The sequence below is a fragment of the Seriola dumerili genome, unplaced genomic scaffold, assembly GCF_002260705.1.
Source record: "Seriola dumerili isolate Sdu_G_001 unplaced genomic scaffold, Sdu_1.0 BDQW01000017.1, whole genome shotgun sequence".
In the NCBI taxonomy this organism is placed as follows: domain Eukaryota; kingdom Metazoa; phylum Chordata; class Actinopteri; order Carangiformes; family Carangidae; genus Seriola; species Seriola dumerili.
In genome coordinates, this window is record NW_019174272.1 from 13322571 (window position 1) to 13338521 (window position 15951).

Sequence of the window (15951 nt, forward strand, 5' to 3'; positions counted from 1 at the left end):
TCAATATCACACAAAAGAGGGGGAAATAATGTTTTGAGGAAATCCTCATATAATAAATGCTTCAGGTCATGCATGAACAAAAAGTCATAATGTTGAGGCAGCTCAGGATGCGTAGGATTGCGGGTCTAAGTAAGTGCTGTATGTTGAATAATAATACATTAAATTATTAAATAGTTAAAAGACAAAACAACAAGCAAAATTATAACAAACAGCAGAAATAGCAAAAGAGAAAAATAAAGGAAGGGAAAAAAGATGTATTAACAACAAATATTTTTCTCGCACATATTTTCTTTTTATATTTTCTATGTATATTCAGACCACATGCATATCATAGAATCACCTCTATTAGCTATTATCTATAGCTATTATTATCTAAAAGCTCAGTCCAAGGGGAATTTGGTTTTCAATTTTTTTATGCATAACCGTTCATGTCTTTTTGTCTGGCCCCCCATCCGCATGGCACAGGTTTGGAGACCAGTGATGCAAAGCTGTTGAGCAGGGTGAATATGACAATGGTTGACCAGATGGGTGCTCAGTCTGCCCTCCTCAGTGTTACCAGAATGTGGTTAGTTTCTCTCACATAGAGACTACAGAATTGGCCCAGGTGTGGTGAGTGACTTTCTGGCTCTGGAGGATGATTCTGTCCAGAAATGGAGTAATAGCTCCCCCGTGTGGGTGAAGCCAGTACTGCTATTGTTTGAAAGCCCAGTATCCCTCCCTTTGCTTCACAACCTGTAGTCTACAGAACTACTCTGGCCAAAGCATCTTCCAAGTGTGTGCTGAAAGCAGATCATACATTTAATTGCAATTCTGAGCACCAATGTTCAAACATTCTCCTAGCAGTTTCCTGTGTCCAGTGGATGTTATCTGAGGTGGTGTGTTAAAAGGCTGTCGGGCAGCTGCCTCAGGACGGGGAACTGGCTGGAAATGAAAAGGATAATGGTTGTTAGGTTTTCCTGTTGGTCCTGTGGGAGGAGAGGTGAGTAATTAATCATAACATAAGACTGATCATACAGATGATGATCACAAAGTAGTGTGATCATATCATACAGTTACATATGGTTTATTTCAAACTACATCATTAGTATTATTCTTATTATTAGTTTATTGTATTTTTATTCCAAGTGATAGCCTAATTTATTTTCTGTTCATCTGGGCAATGGCCCAATTTATTCATTTGTTTATTGTTTTAGGTGGGAGGGGAGAACATTTTTATGTGTGAATTATGTATCATGTTTAAGAACTTTGTTCTCAAAATTTACAGTTACAGTTACAACTTTTTTGAGGATAATGCTGCATCTGCTGCATTTATTGACATAGAGGAGCCTCATTGTTTACCTTTACCTTTTTTTTCTGCTCAAGATGATTTGATTTCATCAATGAGGGTTATTTTTGACAGATTCTACCTCACCCAGTCCATTCCCCCTGTTGAAAATACCGTTAAAGAGCTAATACGTGACATAATGTGCACTTCTCTGCTTGCCAAAAACTGATTACACCATTTACCCTCATACTGAAAAATGTTTTCTTGTTCAAAATGATTGGATTTCATCAACGAGGGTTAGAATTGACAGACTCACCCAGTCCATTTCACCTGCTGAAATACCTTCAAAGGACAAAACAATACATAAAATGAACTTTTCCGACTGCCAAAAAGGGATTACAGCATCTGCCTTCATACTGATGGATGTTATCTTGTTCAAAATGATGTGATTTCATCCATGAGTGTTGTATGTGAAATATTATACCTTACCTAAAAAGTGATTGCAGCATGTATCTTCCCTGCTGTAAGGTGTTTTCTGACTCCACATGATTTGATTTCATTGATGAGGATTATATTTGTTGTGAGCGAGAGTAGTGAACTGAGCACAATCTGAGATAAAAACTCATTTCCTTCATATTCATCATGCTTGCACCCAGCCAGACAGGAAACCTCTGCCTTCTGACAGTTGAAGTGAAAAATGAGTCCGAATTTAACTTCACATCATGTTTAATAAAGATAAAACCGTGTTTTCCTTCATATTCATCATGTTTGTTGTCCTTCTGCGCAAGAACTTTGATTCTGAAACTTTCTGGAAAGAAACTACAGCTCAAATGAAGAATTAGTTTTGTTGAAGAAAATACATCTTAACATCATGCTTAACTTAATGAACTGCTGTTACTGAGAATAGCTCATTAATGAACAATTAATGCCTGATCAAATCATCTTTTCCTTCATATTCATCATGTATGTTGTCCATCTATGCCAGACATTTGATTCTGTCACAGGGGCAGCAGTCTGTGCAGGGCTGCCCTGACGTCCCTCTTCCCTATTTAGCTTTGCCAACTTTTAGAGTGGCTCTCTGCTCAGACTGAGAGTGAGCTGCTACCCGCCGTGCAGACTTGCTGTTAAAATAGATCTGTTGCATCACATCTGCGGGTTGGTGACCGTGTTAGTGCCGGAGCCTCAGTGTGAGATGCTCTGGTTGGTAAGTTTTTGTCTTTAAAACGTATTCAGCAGGCCGGCCCTGCAGCTAGCAGCTGTTAGCCTCAGAGTGGTGTGTTTTTAAAACTTATTCAGGGTTAGGGTTTCCAGCTCCACCGCTACACTTAGTTAGCATAGCTGCCGTGCTTAAACAACTTTGACATGTGGGAAAAGCAAAAGCAATACGGTAAAAGCAAAAACAAGACAGTAAAAGCGAAAAGCAATAAGTAAAAGCATTTTTCAATTGTTTTATTTATAGTATTTCTCTTATATTTCCACATTTATTTTCTTATTCTTACAGATTTATTCTTTTCCATGGCATTCCTATGACTCCATGCTCTCCTTCGTCATTCTCCTTCTCCCAACATGTCTGCAGCACCTTTGGTTTTGTTCTGACTGCTCCTAAAGACGCTCTTAGAGCATGAGCTTGCATCATATCCAGGTCTGCTCAGCAGTTTTTGCTGCTTCGTATACATTACTTTCATAGTCTAATCTCTATCTTATTAAGGTGTCATAAATATACAGTTGAGTGCAAAAGTTTGCATCTCCCTTAGACCCTGGGTGAAATGTCAAAAGGATCTGCCTCTTTTGTACAGTTCACCTTCATAATAACCATCCATAATCACTGAAAGGTTTCCCCTCTGAAAACTTTTTATGGTCTCAGTGTAAAATAACTGAATCTAGATTTATCTTAAAGAGCAAGCTCAAAGGTTTACATGTCCTTGGATAAACCCTCTAGGTTATTACAAAATCAGGTGTCAAAAAGCATTGTCAGCACTTATGTTTGATGGGTGGCAACAAGTGTGTTCAGTCAGTGTGTAGAGTGTGTGTAGATTTCCAAGAGCAGTTTGTAGCAGCAGCAACAAAAACAATGGGATCAGGGAAACAGCTGTCAGAAGACCTCAGAATGAAACTGGTAATCTTTTATAAAGCTGGAGAGGTGTTTTGTGAAGACCATCCAGAACAAACATGGGTACAAGACTCGACCAAGGAGCGAGTAGTTGAAAGAGCTGCACAGAAACTCGCTCGAGTGCTGCGTAAGAATACAAACGAACAAACATTTTAAAAAAAATCCTTAGAGGCGAATGGAAGTCCACATCCTCTTGCCTGGGTTTGCTTGTACTGAATCGTACATAGAAATAAGGTGATTAAACTAGTCAAAACTAATTTTCTATTTCTAACTGCTTCCTTACACTTCTACGGTGGCCCTGAGAGCTACATTCACTGCAACTTTAGAAAACTCATGCAAACACACAAAACACAAACAGCTTCAGAAAACATCTTCACACAACACAATGGAAGTGTTTCCAGGGGACACTAAAAAGTGATGAACCTGGCTGGGACACACCTGTTGTTCAATGCCCACCTGTGACTTTTGAGAGAGAGAGAGAGAGAGAGAGAGAGAGAGAGAGAAAGAGAGAGAATGATATGGTGCAAAGGGCCACAGGTTGGACTCAAACCCGCACCACTGCGGTTAGGATTACACCATGAGCTCTCAGGGCCACCGTACGCTTCTCATCCAACATGGTACCACACTCTTCTTTATACTTCCTTTACTTTCGGGAATGGATTCTAACACAGCTGATATTATACCTGTGTTTCTAAGTGTTTCTATGCTCATTCAATCATTAACCTGACTTTAATAGTGTATCTATCACTTTCTTCCAGAATTTTCTCCTAACCAGCTTCCTCACACATCCATTTCCTACCCGTGACCTCAGTTCATTGATGACTTGATTACATTTTATGTTTTACATCCATAACAGCAATTAACAACAGTGCAATTACCATGACAGGTCTTATTTACACCTATCCGTGGAGCCCACATTAAATGTTTTTAGACACAGTAATACAATGAGCTCATTAATAACTAATATTTTATTTTATATACTTTCTACGGATATAATTTTGTGAATGCACACAAACACATACATGCTGCACACGTCAGTTCAGAGAAACTGGCCAACATGCAAGATTTCCATCAAAAACAAAAATATACTGACAAAGCAAGAGGAACTGATGGAGGCAGAGAGGAATGTTTACTGGTTTTTGAATAAGATGGAAATGAAAAATTCATTACAGTAAAGGACAAATGTTGATGGCACACCTAAAGGGGGAGGGGCCATCATTAATCAGTTAGTTACACTTTGGCTTCTCCTTATATCTACCGTGAAAAAATAATAACTTACTATCTCAACGGCAAGGTTTCATCATTTACAGAAAAACAGCATAAAAAAGTACAGAAAAGCTTATTACAGAACATCTTCAATTGTTTCTAAAGACTAAAAATGGACATTATTTACAAGGGATGGTCATTAACTTCATCATGCCAAACAAATTCATGTCTTAGTTGTGCCTTCATTTTACATGAAACTGTCAAACATGATTTAAAAAAAAAAAAAAAAAGCTATAAAAGAAGCACAATAACTGCTTCACCTGTACTGAAACAAAAACATTTGATATCACATTTCTCAATTTCTAACTAAAAATTCATTTTATACACCCTCTTTGTTCTTTAAAATTGATCTTATAGAAACTTACAGAGGTTGAAGAATTGTTCAAAACATATTTCTTAACCCTGCTCGTCTCTGGGAAAAAAAAATCTTCATTAATAGCTTGATACAAATATAGCATGACAGCATGTGTCACTTTGCCTGTATGAAGGGTCGGAGCTAAAGTTTCAAGGTCGACGGTCGTATTCACTGATCATCCTCTTGATGTGCGACAGTTTGGACCTGAGATATTTACACCTTTTCTTCTTGATTTTGTAGTCTGGGGACTGCACAGGACAGAAAATGATTTCATTCACATCTTTGTCTATTTTTACAGGACTGTGTTTTACTGTAAAGAACACTGTGTTTCTTACCTTCTTGAGATTCTTCAGCCTGGTGTATTCATTCATTGCATCCTGAGATTAGAGAGATAGTGGTTAACGATCTGAAGTTACCACTCAGAAGAAATCACCATCCCAGATTTACAAACATTTTGTAAACATATATATATATATATGACATATGGATCATTTGCCTTTCTATGTTTTCATTACCTGACCCCTTTCCCATCTTTATCTAAACCACACTCACCAGGAACTGTGGACTGCCTGCAGGGTGTCGGGCTAGCTCTCTGTCCAGACCAGCCAGGTCTTGGTTTATTCTGTCCAGCTCAGCCTGCAGGCTCTTGTACTCCTGGTGATCCCGGTCAAACTCCCGCTTGTAGTCCAGACGTTCTTGCTCATTCACAATGGAAGGAAACAAACTGCAGATTCATGGTGTAGAAACACAAACACATCCCAGTCAGAGACAGTCATTCGTTGTATCTTTCTCATGATCATTATTATCTGGCTCTCCGTTCCCTTCAAACTCACACGCTGAAGTCCTCTTCCTCCAGGTCGTCTCCAGACTCTGCACCAGTGTCGTAGTCCTTCAGCCAGGGCTTCAAGCCTCCCACAGAGCTGCTGATGTCCGAGTCTCTGTGAAGAGAATTACTCATGTATCATTACATACATTTGTAGCAGTTTTGTGGAGTACCTCTTAACCAGGAGATTTACTCGCTTTTCAACCGTGCGTTCGCATAGACGACCTGCTGTGTTGTGAAAACCTCTAGAGGGCCACTAGAGCACTCAGATGTATAAAACTACCAGATCTGCATGATCTAAACAATAAACATGGCCACACTCAAGGAGGTTACTATTTTATATAGACAAGATTATATATAAAGCCGCTCTTCTTCTCCAGCTTCTACAGAACCAGCAGAGCAGTATGTTGAGTCCCAGATACTTTCTCCTTTAAAAAACTTTAAGACTCTGTGTCTTGAAGAATTGTCTAAGCTGGTGTTGGCTTCCAAACCCACCCCCTGTCTACTGGACTCTCTACCAGCTGGGATCTCCAAAGACCTCTGGCCAGTGTTGGAACCTTCAGTGTTGAACATTATTAATTTATCATTAGCTACTGGAACTGTCCCCAGTAGCTTTAAGACTACTGTGGTTAAACCTTTACTTAAAAAACCACAGCTTGAGCCAGAGTCCTTAAATAACTAGTGATTGCTGCAGTCTGCTGCCGTCACTGCTTTTGACTGATGCATAAAAAAATGATGTTATCGTGGTGAAAGCACGGGACCTGAACATCTAAGAGAAAATGTAGGTATAAAAGTATTAGTATTAGTCACATTAAACATCGATATCTTGCCACACAGTGGCGCCATCACACCAGTTTTTGACTATGTGAAGCATTGCATCATGGGCCACCTGTCTGTCAAATTCCATGTCGACAGCTTTAACAGTGTTTGAGATATTAATGATTTTGTAGTCTCCTCAAATAGAAATGGGAACTCAATAATTACAAACAATATCACCAAGTTGTTTACAAGTTAATATGTGCGTTCACAAGTGCTGCACAAGTTCGTGTTTGGGAAAGAACTGTAAACTGAAAACTCAAACTGAAGACTACAATCAATGTTAGGCACTTATGAGGTGTACTATATGATGCATATCTTACCCTGGCAGGTAAAGAGGCTTGCTGTGGTCCAGTCTGTCCAGATAGTCTTTGGACCCCCCCACTTTGTCATTATAGTCGCTCACCAGTACCTCTGGGTTACCAGACACATTGGTCACCTGAAGCAGCAGACAAGATCCGACATTTATCATCAGAGTTTAGTAGATACACAGTATAGATCAGTTGTTCATGAACAGTCACTTCTTTCTGTCTGAACACATGAGGCAGTAGCTCCTCCCCCACACAGACCTGACTGGTCCAAACCACTATGAACGGCTTGGAGCCTGGTGAGACGGACTCTCTCGCTGCCTTGCAAGATTAGCTGGACATAAACTCTATATCCAGTGTTTTTGGAGCTTGAGTCATAATAAAGACTGAAAATCAGGATGTGATATATTGGCTTCAGCTGCCTCATTTTTGAAATTCTAATATATTTGTTAAGTTAGAACTTTTGTGATCTCTTGATTAGAATTTAAAAAAAAAAAAGTTTCAGGGATCTGAACAACACTTGGCACTTTAAGATGTTAAACTTAATTGGATTTAATGTTGATTGTCCAATTCGAAACTGTACATACAGTGTTAACACATAGAATGTAAGTACATAGCCTGCAGCTGAGCCTTTTAAACAAGTCCTCAGGCCTTCTCCAACTTTGTGATGTCACAACTATACAGTCATCACCCTCAGCCATGCCCCCAGGTTAGGGTTAGAAGAGAGGCTCATTAGACGGCTACAAAACACCCTGTTCATGCTGGAGAGAGTGAGTGAGAGAGGAGATGTAAAACTACATTGAGATGGTATTTGATTCTTAAAATCACAAATATATCTTCTTATGGATCAACACTAAAACAGAGCAGAAAAATATGGAGCTTTAATCAAAGTGCAACACTAAATCACTAAAGTACTCCACTAAGTCTGTGTCTGACATTTGATGAACAGCTGTTGGAAATGATCACCATGTCATCAGCTAGCCAAGCAATGTCACTTCAGCTTGTTTAATTCTGTTTCACAGACACTTCATCATCACAAAGTCTGCAGCATTTCAATAACTGCACACTCCATGTTCCGCCTTTGTCCTCCCTTCATCGGATTGGAATCAATCAATCAATCAATCAATCAATCAATCGATATGGCACTTCAGATTTTGGTTAATACTTGACCCAACTGGTGAAATTCTGTCCCCTGGGTTTGAGGCCCTCTGTGAGCCAGGCTCAAAATGTTTCTGTTTTTATATTCTATATTTATATTCATTTACACACCATTTGGAGTTATGAGACCAATTTGCGTGTGTCTGGCTCGCTCCAGCTCTCTGCAAATTGAGCAAAGGCTTAAGATGGCACATACTGATGAAGAGGCCTCACCAACTTTCATCAATCAATCAATATGGCACTTTAGAATTTCATTAACACTTGCCTCCAGAACATGTGTACCAATTTTGGTGAAAATCTGTTCACCAGATTTTGAGGTACGTACTGTATTTTTGGTATTTATGGTGCCCCCTAGAGGTCAGGCTCAAAATGCTTTGGCTTTTGATGTTGCTAAACTTAAAATTCTGAAAAAGTTCTAATAATTTCACTGTTTTTCAAATTATGCAAATTAGAAAAAAAAAAAATCTATCCAGACGCACTTTAATGGTCCAGGAGGCTTTTTCAGCATGTTTTTTTCTCTTGCCTCAGGTTTTGGTCAGGTTCTCCTACAGCTCCTCTCACATTTGCCCTTGTTTAGACTATCACAACCTGTTCTTACCATATGATAAACACTGGTAGTGTGAGCTATTCACAAGGACCAACCGGTTCCTCTACTTCTGCCTGCATTGCTAAATACCACCGATACCATCAACAGGAAGCCTGAAACTATGTCTCTCAACCAGTACAACTGCAGAGACATCAGGTCTGAACGCAGTGCTGGGAAAGAATGAAAACTGTGCTGTATGGATGTTTTCAGTATAACACTGTCAATGCAAACCATGATGATGTCATCACTGGAAAGAACACTTAGACTTTAATGATTAATGAAGTCTAAGTCTAACGATCTTTCGTGCCTCCGCTCATTAGCATTTCAAAGTGTTGTGTTTATAGATGTTGTATGTTCTGATACATATTTGGATACATTTTTATTTTGAAAAGACATCATCATGACATCACAGCACATCATGCTACAGCTACAAGTGGCTGACCAGACCACACCCAGAAACTAGAAATGAAACCATCCTACTATTCCCCATGGCTCACCTGACACACACACACCCACACACACACACACACACACACACACACACACACACTTTCTTAAAGAATGCAACTGAACAGAGTAGGTTAGACTGTTCACCCAGTTAACTCATTGCCTCCAGGTAACCCTACGTGTATTTAAGGCTCCATGGAAGGTTTTAGAAAGGTTGTTCCAATTACCTCATTTTACTTACGCGCACACAAGACCCACAAGAGGGACAGACACCAAAAAGCCCATATATATGTGTATATATATATATATATATATATATATATACTGTACTGTATATATATATATATACTGTATATATACACACACACACACACATACACACATATATATTCACTTGGATGGGAAAGTCTATCTAAATTTTTTGACTGGTCCTGTGCACACACACAGACTCACCCACTCCCCGACACTGGTGTGTAGACCATCACTGATGACTTTCACTTCCTCCCAGAGAACGCGGTCCTGGCCCCACCTCCTGATCTTCGAGCGGGTCTTGACTGCGAACACCAGCAGGATGATGAGGGCAAGAAACACCAAGAACCCCAGGACAATAGCAATGGCCTGCAAGAACCACAGGGCTTGATATCAGTGGGGTGAAATTAAATTCACTAACATGGATTTGAATACCTGAAGGTGATTTGTACTGACATGGTCGTCTAAGACATTCACAGTTACCCAGATCTGGTCAGTTAGTATAATAAAATTTTTCTGTGAATCTGCACAATGAAATCTAAAGGTTGGCTGCACCTTACATGAAAGTGTAAAATACTTAGTGATAGATGAATAGTTGCACTCCAAAAAACATCCGTCTGAACAACGATGTTGTCGTTGTTTTAGGCATTTTCGAGAAAAAACTGAAAGATGCTTGATTGTAGCAGCACCAGTATCAATAGTTGAGTTAGTGGTGAAAAGGAGAGAAACAGTTTTCTCCTACAGGAAGACGTTTTGCTTGTGTGAGCCATTTTTTTTTTTTTTTAATTCATAAAAACACAGAAAATGAGGCTACGATAAACAAGATGAACATTTTGCAGTGTTTGCTCTCTTGGCACCGCTCTATTCTTTTAAACTGTTTTTCAGCTCTTTTAAAATAATAGTTTCATTTTCACAGTCATCCTTGGCTGTCGGGGGGGGGAAGTTACTGCTGACTATATGGCTACAACTGAATAACGTATGCTGTGGTTATTTGTGGACAAAAATCACTTGAGTCGTTATGGGATTCCTAATGCACTACGCCCTGACCCACAGAACCCAAACACTGCCTCCCAAACCCAAGCATGGCACACCTCTTGGGGTTCCACCACACAGTAATGGTACAGGTATTGGTTGAGGAAGATGCCCTGGGCCTGGTCCTGCGTCTGGTACTGGGCACACAGCTGGCGGATCTGGCTGTAGTAGACGGACCCTGTGGACTGAGCTGTCGGGTTCACCGCCACCAGGTACACAATGGTGGCAATGATCATGAGGAATGCTAAGATGGCACAGATGATGATGGTTGCCAAGTAGAACTTTGGTGAGCGGGCAGTATTTTGTTTCGACACAACCAACACAAATATGATGAGCACTGCGATGAAGGTGATGGCTGAAATGGCAATGATGAAGCCTTTGCCAGCTCTTGGGTCCATCTGCACTTGCCCGTAGCCATAGGATCCGCCACCGCCAATGCCGCCTCCATACAAGCCGGAGCCATAACTGCCGCCGTAACTGCCGCCGCCGTAACTGCCACCGCCATAGGAGCCACCGTACGAGCCGCCGTAACCCGGCACCAAGCCAGCTCCACCTCCCAGACCCATGAGGCTCATATCGTAGTCCCATGCCAGCGTGGAGGCCACACAGGCGAACACAGCCACGCACATGACAATGATGATGATACACAATATCTTCATCACACCCGGCTCTGAAGTCCAGCTGTAGAAGTGCAGCATCTTGTCTGCTGGGTAGTAGGAATAGGCCGGGTTGGACATGAACTCACTGTGCCTGTGTCTGCTGCTGTGGCTGCAACAGAAGACGACAGAGGGACTGTGGTCAGTGTGTGATGTCACATGACAGAGTGACCTGTGACCTCCTCGCTGATGCTGCGCCAGTTATGCCAGAGTACATAAGTCACGTGTAGTGCATGTCTTACTAATAATGAAACCTTTCGTTTTTGGAGTAATCTACTTTTAATTGATATTTTATTACAGTTTTTGTGATTGTTTACGCACTAAAAGTGAACGCTTAGACCAATGCATCACAACATTAACTTTTGTAATCAAGCCTTAAAACCAAAAGTCCAAACGCATTTTCTACTTTACACTTTGTTTTCAGTTCTACAACAAACACTTGCAAAAACACTACACACTCTTTCTTACATTAGACACTTTGTTCAAGACTTAAATCTTACCATCACAGGGTAATACTTCTTTTTCAAACTGCAAAACATGCCTGAATTTTGCGACACACACATACACACCTAAAAACTTAAGCGGAAATTGAACACCACTCAGTCTGAGCCTTAGTGCTGCATGTAGAGCTTAGGTGAGCTTCTGTGAGAACTTTGAAAACATGGAAGCAGTGAGAGCGAGAGGAAGAGGAAGACAGAGAGGAGGTGGAGGATGAGGGCAAGAACAAAGAAGACCTTGAAATAGACACATATTTCAGATGACATCAGGGCCACTTTGCTGAACTATGTCAAAACTCATAATGAGGAAGGCTGGGCAGAGAGTCCAGCCCAACCTCTCCGCCAAATTACAGACACTGAGACCGAACAAAGTTGTGACAAAGCTCAAACCAGTTGCTTCAGTGTGTGCACTGAAATGAAACAATGTAACATCAATCAAAAGTATATCTGCAGGTATGTTAGGACTGAATGTGTATACGTGTGTGAGGCTGAGACATGAGGGACAGATGTAGGTCAACTCACTGTTTGCTACCACTGGAGTGGTGTGGCGGGGGGTTGGGTTTTCTGCCCGGCATACTGAATCCAGCTGGTACTGTCCCTGCTAGAAAAAAAAAATAATGATTTTACTGATTTTGCAGACACATAAAAAAGAGGCTTCTGTACAATGTTAATTATGTTAACAATCAATATCACTGTCAGATGAACAATCTTCTAATAATTAGTAAAAAACAGAAACATCTTACTTAAGGAATACCTTACGAAACAATAAACAAGCAAGACTGATATCTGAGCAGGGGTCTATTCCAGAGAGCGGGTTTAATGAAAACTCTGAGTTTCTTAGCACTGAGATGAGGGAAACTCTGAGTTTTCCATTCCAGAAAATGAAATCCCTTTAACTCTGAGTCAGTTACCATGGTAACTTACTCTGTGAAGCTAACCTGATCGCTGGCAGGTTTTCTTCAACAAACCCTTCTGACCAGAAGCATCATTTCCTCTTCATACCGTCTACGTCAAAGTGCAGATCAGAGACATTCATGTAAAGAAGTTCATGTGGGAGAAGATTAAAATCCCGATTGGTCCTTAGTTTGTTAGGCTACCCAAGACCTGTGTTTACGAACATGAGCTCTTTTCTGGTCAATCAGTCAGTGTGAGGACAGAGACAGAGATCTCATATGTTACACATGGAGGCTTCATCCTCACATCAAATCTTTCTAACTCTGAGACTCTGTGGACATTAAGACACCTGTCAGACTGGCATCAGTTCCTCTGCACCGAAACATTCATCACTGTAAAAAAAAGCTTTAGACACACATGACTCTGGTCTATGAAGAATTATTTCTCATGTTCTGATTGGTCGCACTGATGAACAGTCCTATCACAGCTGTCATATTACGCTGTAGATGATGATACTTCTGAGTGAGGATGACAGTAATGCAGCTGAAAATACTTTTTTTTAAAATACATTTTAAAAACTCGACTAAATGTAGTTTAAATGTCAGGTTTTGAATACAGGCTGCACATAGTCTGAAACTGTTTTAACAGCATTTCAGTCAATGTATATAAATTTACTACATGTTCAAATACAGTCATTGATGCTGTTGAGCAAGATTTATTTTTAAATCAGAAAATTTACACTCAGCTTTAACCACGACTCTTTTTCAACTGAAAATCACCAAAATCATGAAGCTGTTCCTGGGTCAGAATCTAAGGTTACAATCATAAATCTATAAACTTGTGTCTGATCTGTTTCATCTATATCTATAAACTTGTGTCTGATCTGTTTCATCTATAGCTATAAACTTGTGTCTGATTTGTTTCATCTATATCTATAAACTTGTGTCTGATCTGTTTCATCTATATCTATAAACTTGTGTCTGATCTGTTTCATCTATATCTTCGTCCTCTGCTGCAGCAGAACTGGCTCCACATCAGGTTACATGTGAACATTTAATCTAACAAACAGCAGGTTCCAGCTGTTACACAAATAAAAGTCTGATAAAGAACGTGGTCTAGTGGACGACGCTGAATAATCTGTAACAGTTTGAACTAATTGACTCTTTCCTCCAGCTCAGACTCTTTCACTGCTGCTGCTGTTTTTAAAAGGTAAATGTGCTTTAATGTCACACATGAATCTTTCTGGCTCCACTGGCTTAAAATGGAGGCTCTGCTCTACCTGTTGCCATGGTGAATCGTTGAATCAGAGATCCATTGATTGATGGCTTTTTATATTCCTCATGCACACGGTTAACTCAGGTGAACATACTCAGAGTTGATTGAACTGACTCAGATCAGCTGTTCTGGAGCTGAAAACTCAGAGTTTCCCGTCGCAGGGTTCATCAACTCAGAGTTCAGGGTTCCAGTCAGAGTTTGTTAAACCTGCTTTCTGGAATAGACCCCAGGTAATTAAGGTTAGTATTATATTTATGTGTGGTAAGTAAACTAGTAAAGTATTGAATGCAAATTGCATATGGAGCATGATGGACAGCTCAAATGGTGAGCTACCTCAGTGAGCTCATGTCCAGATAGTGAGCAGCAGAAGACAGGAGCTCCTGCCTGGACTGGAGCTTTGTTTGTGGTGAAACAAAGCAGCGGTGAGAGGGTGGAGTTACACTGACTCCTCAGGGCTAAGTCACTCAACTAGTTCATATGATAGTTTCTATTTACATTCCAAACCGTTCAACTTATGGAGGAAATTTCACACCAGGAAAATGCCAACGCCAATCAAACTTAAATGATTCAAATTTTCAAGGCAAAAAATAAATAAAAACATGATATAAAAATATTATTTCAGGATGTGATTGGAGTAAAGATGAGAAAGTAAAGAAAAACCGCTCAAATCTAAGAACACAAAATGGAGCCAAACCGTCCACAAACAAAAATGGCGACATGAAACTATATTTTGTCACCAATTCTAGACTACTGTTAAAACACTTTAAAACTTTAAAGTGTGTAAATCCTCAGCACAGAGTTAATCATCTCATGTCACATCCCGCCCTCAGACCCTGGTTATTGGTTTAATGGACCCACCTCTGTGATGAACCGTCTGATCCTGATGAGACCGGCAGCGACTCTGCTCATCAACAAAACACATTAGGCGCGCCGCCGCATCATCCAGACCGCGCACTCAGCAGCAGAAAAAGACTCGCCTACAGGTGTGTGCTCTTCATGTTGCCCCTCCCCTGGTCATACGGGTCTAACCTGTCCTGCTATTCATCAAAACGACTAAAACAGACCTTATGTGAGCTTATTCTACCTTCTTCCACTATCAGCTCCTTTGTTTTCGATGTAGCCTATATAAAACGAATTGGACAGATCGTAAGAAATCCCATTTATTTATTTAAAATTAATTTCAAAACTAAATTATTTTACAAAATACAAATGCTGAAGTGAAAGTAAAAGGGCAAATTTTGAGTATGAGAGTTTCTATGAAAGACAAATCCAGTCCACCAGGCTTTACACAAGCAGAGCCAGAGGATGACAGTTGTTTATTGACTGTTCACGTTCTCCAGTTCACCCAGGTCATTTGAAACTGAAACCTCGAGTGAACCCTTGGATTTGATCATAGGTGCTTGTTGGTGCATGCTCCTCTTCACTCCATACATAGTGCTGTATGTCCTTCCCAAACAATACAACTTCAGTTTCATCAGTCCACACAACATTTTCCATGTCTACTCCGTGTCTGTGGTACAAGCTCAGCTTTTTTTATCACACCCTCCAAGAAGCTAGTGGATTCTTTGGAAACTCCTTGTTCCTTTTGAACTTCCATTTCAAGGATTCAGTTCTTTGCTCTGCAAGTCAATGATGATGATTCATCTTGAGATTCAGCTGTTTGAATGGGAGCGCAAACTGATAGCGCTGATCTATGACTTCAGCTGAGTCTGACATGAACTGTTCATCTTGCACTGACATCTCTTTCCTTCCATCATATTGTTTCTCAGGAAAGTCATGAATATATCTTAGACTTGGATATACCATAGACTCATTCAGTTATTTCACTGAAATTCAACAGTCTCCACTTCACAAACAGCCTCATAGTTTTATCTACTGACAACCTATGGCTGTTTAGACAGGGACCTCCACATTGACTGTTTACGATGACATCAGCTGTGGTGCATCCTCCAATGAGTCATCCTACTTCCCAGTCAGTTTTTAGCAGCTTGACTTATGTCGAATAGTCCCACAGTTCTACATATCATAAAACTCTTTACCATTAATGCTTCTAACTTCAACATCTTTGACAACTGAAGATCTTGAGTCTTCTGAGTTCTCTTTTTTGCAATACACAGTTCACATCAGCAGATGCTTCGTGTGACGCGTCCTATGCTGATGTGGTGGACATTGTATGACTGTATAAGATAGCAGCAGTTAAAAATATATTAAACGG

The 15951-nt window shown here is 40.2% G+C and overlaps 1 protein-coding gene across 1 annotated transcript; it reads right to left on the reverse strand.

The window, feature by feature from the left end:
- Positions 1-4367: 4367 nt before the first annotated feature.
- Positions 4368-14666, reverse strand: ocln (occludin). Its single transcript, XM_022754923.1, has 9 exons — positions 14595-14666; positions 12090-12168; positions 10474-11182; positions 9587-9751; positions 6958-7073; positions 5829-5933; positions 5548-5719; positions 5331-5372; positions 4368-5243 (listed from the first exon to the last, which is right to left on the reverse strand). The coding sequence occupies exons 1-9, from the start codon at positions 14656-14658 to the stop codon at positions 5145-5147; spliced, it is 1551 nt and encodes a 516-aa protein (XP_022610644.1). The 5' UTR covers positions 14659-14666; the 3' UTR covers positions 4368-5144.
- Between the last annotated feature and the right edge of the window lie 1285 nt (positions 14667-15951).

Excerpts from the sequence above, each read along its gene's own strand:
- ocln (XM_022754923.1), bottom strand. The coding sequence starts at position 14,658 with ATGTGTTTTGTTGATGAGCAGAGTCGCTGCCGGTCTCATCAGGATCAG. Across the intron at positions 12,169-14,594 it reads TCAGACGGTTCATCACAGAG|CAGGGACAGTACCAGCTGGA; the intron begins GTGGGTCCATTA and ends TTTTTTTTCTAG. Across the intron at positions 5,934-6,957 it reads AAGCCTCTTTACCTGCCAGG|AGACTCGGACATCAGCAGCT; the intron begins GTAAGATATGCA and ends TTCTCTTCACAG.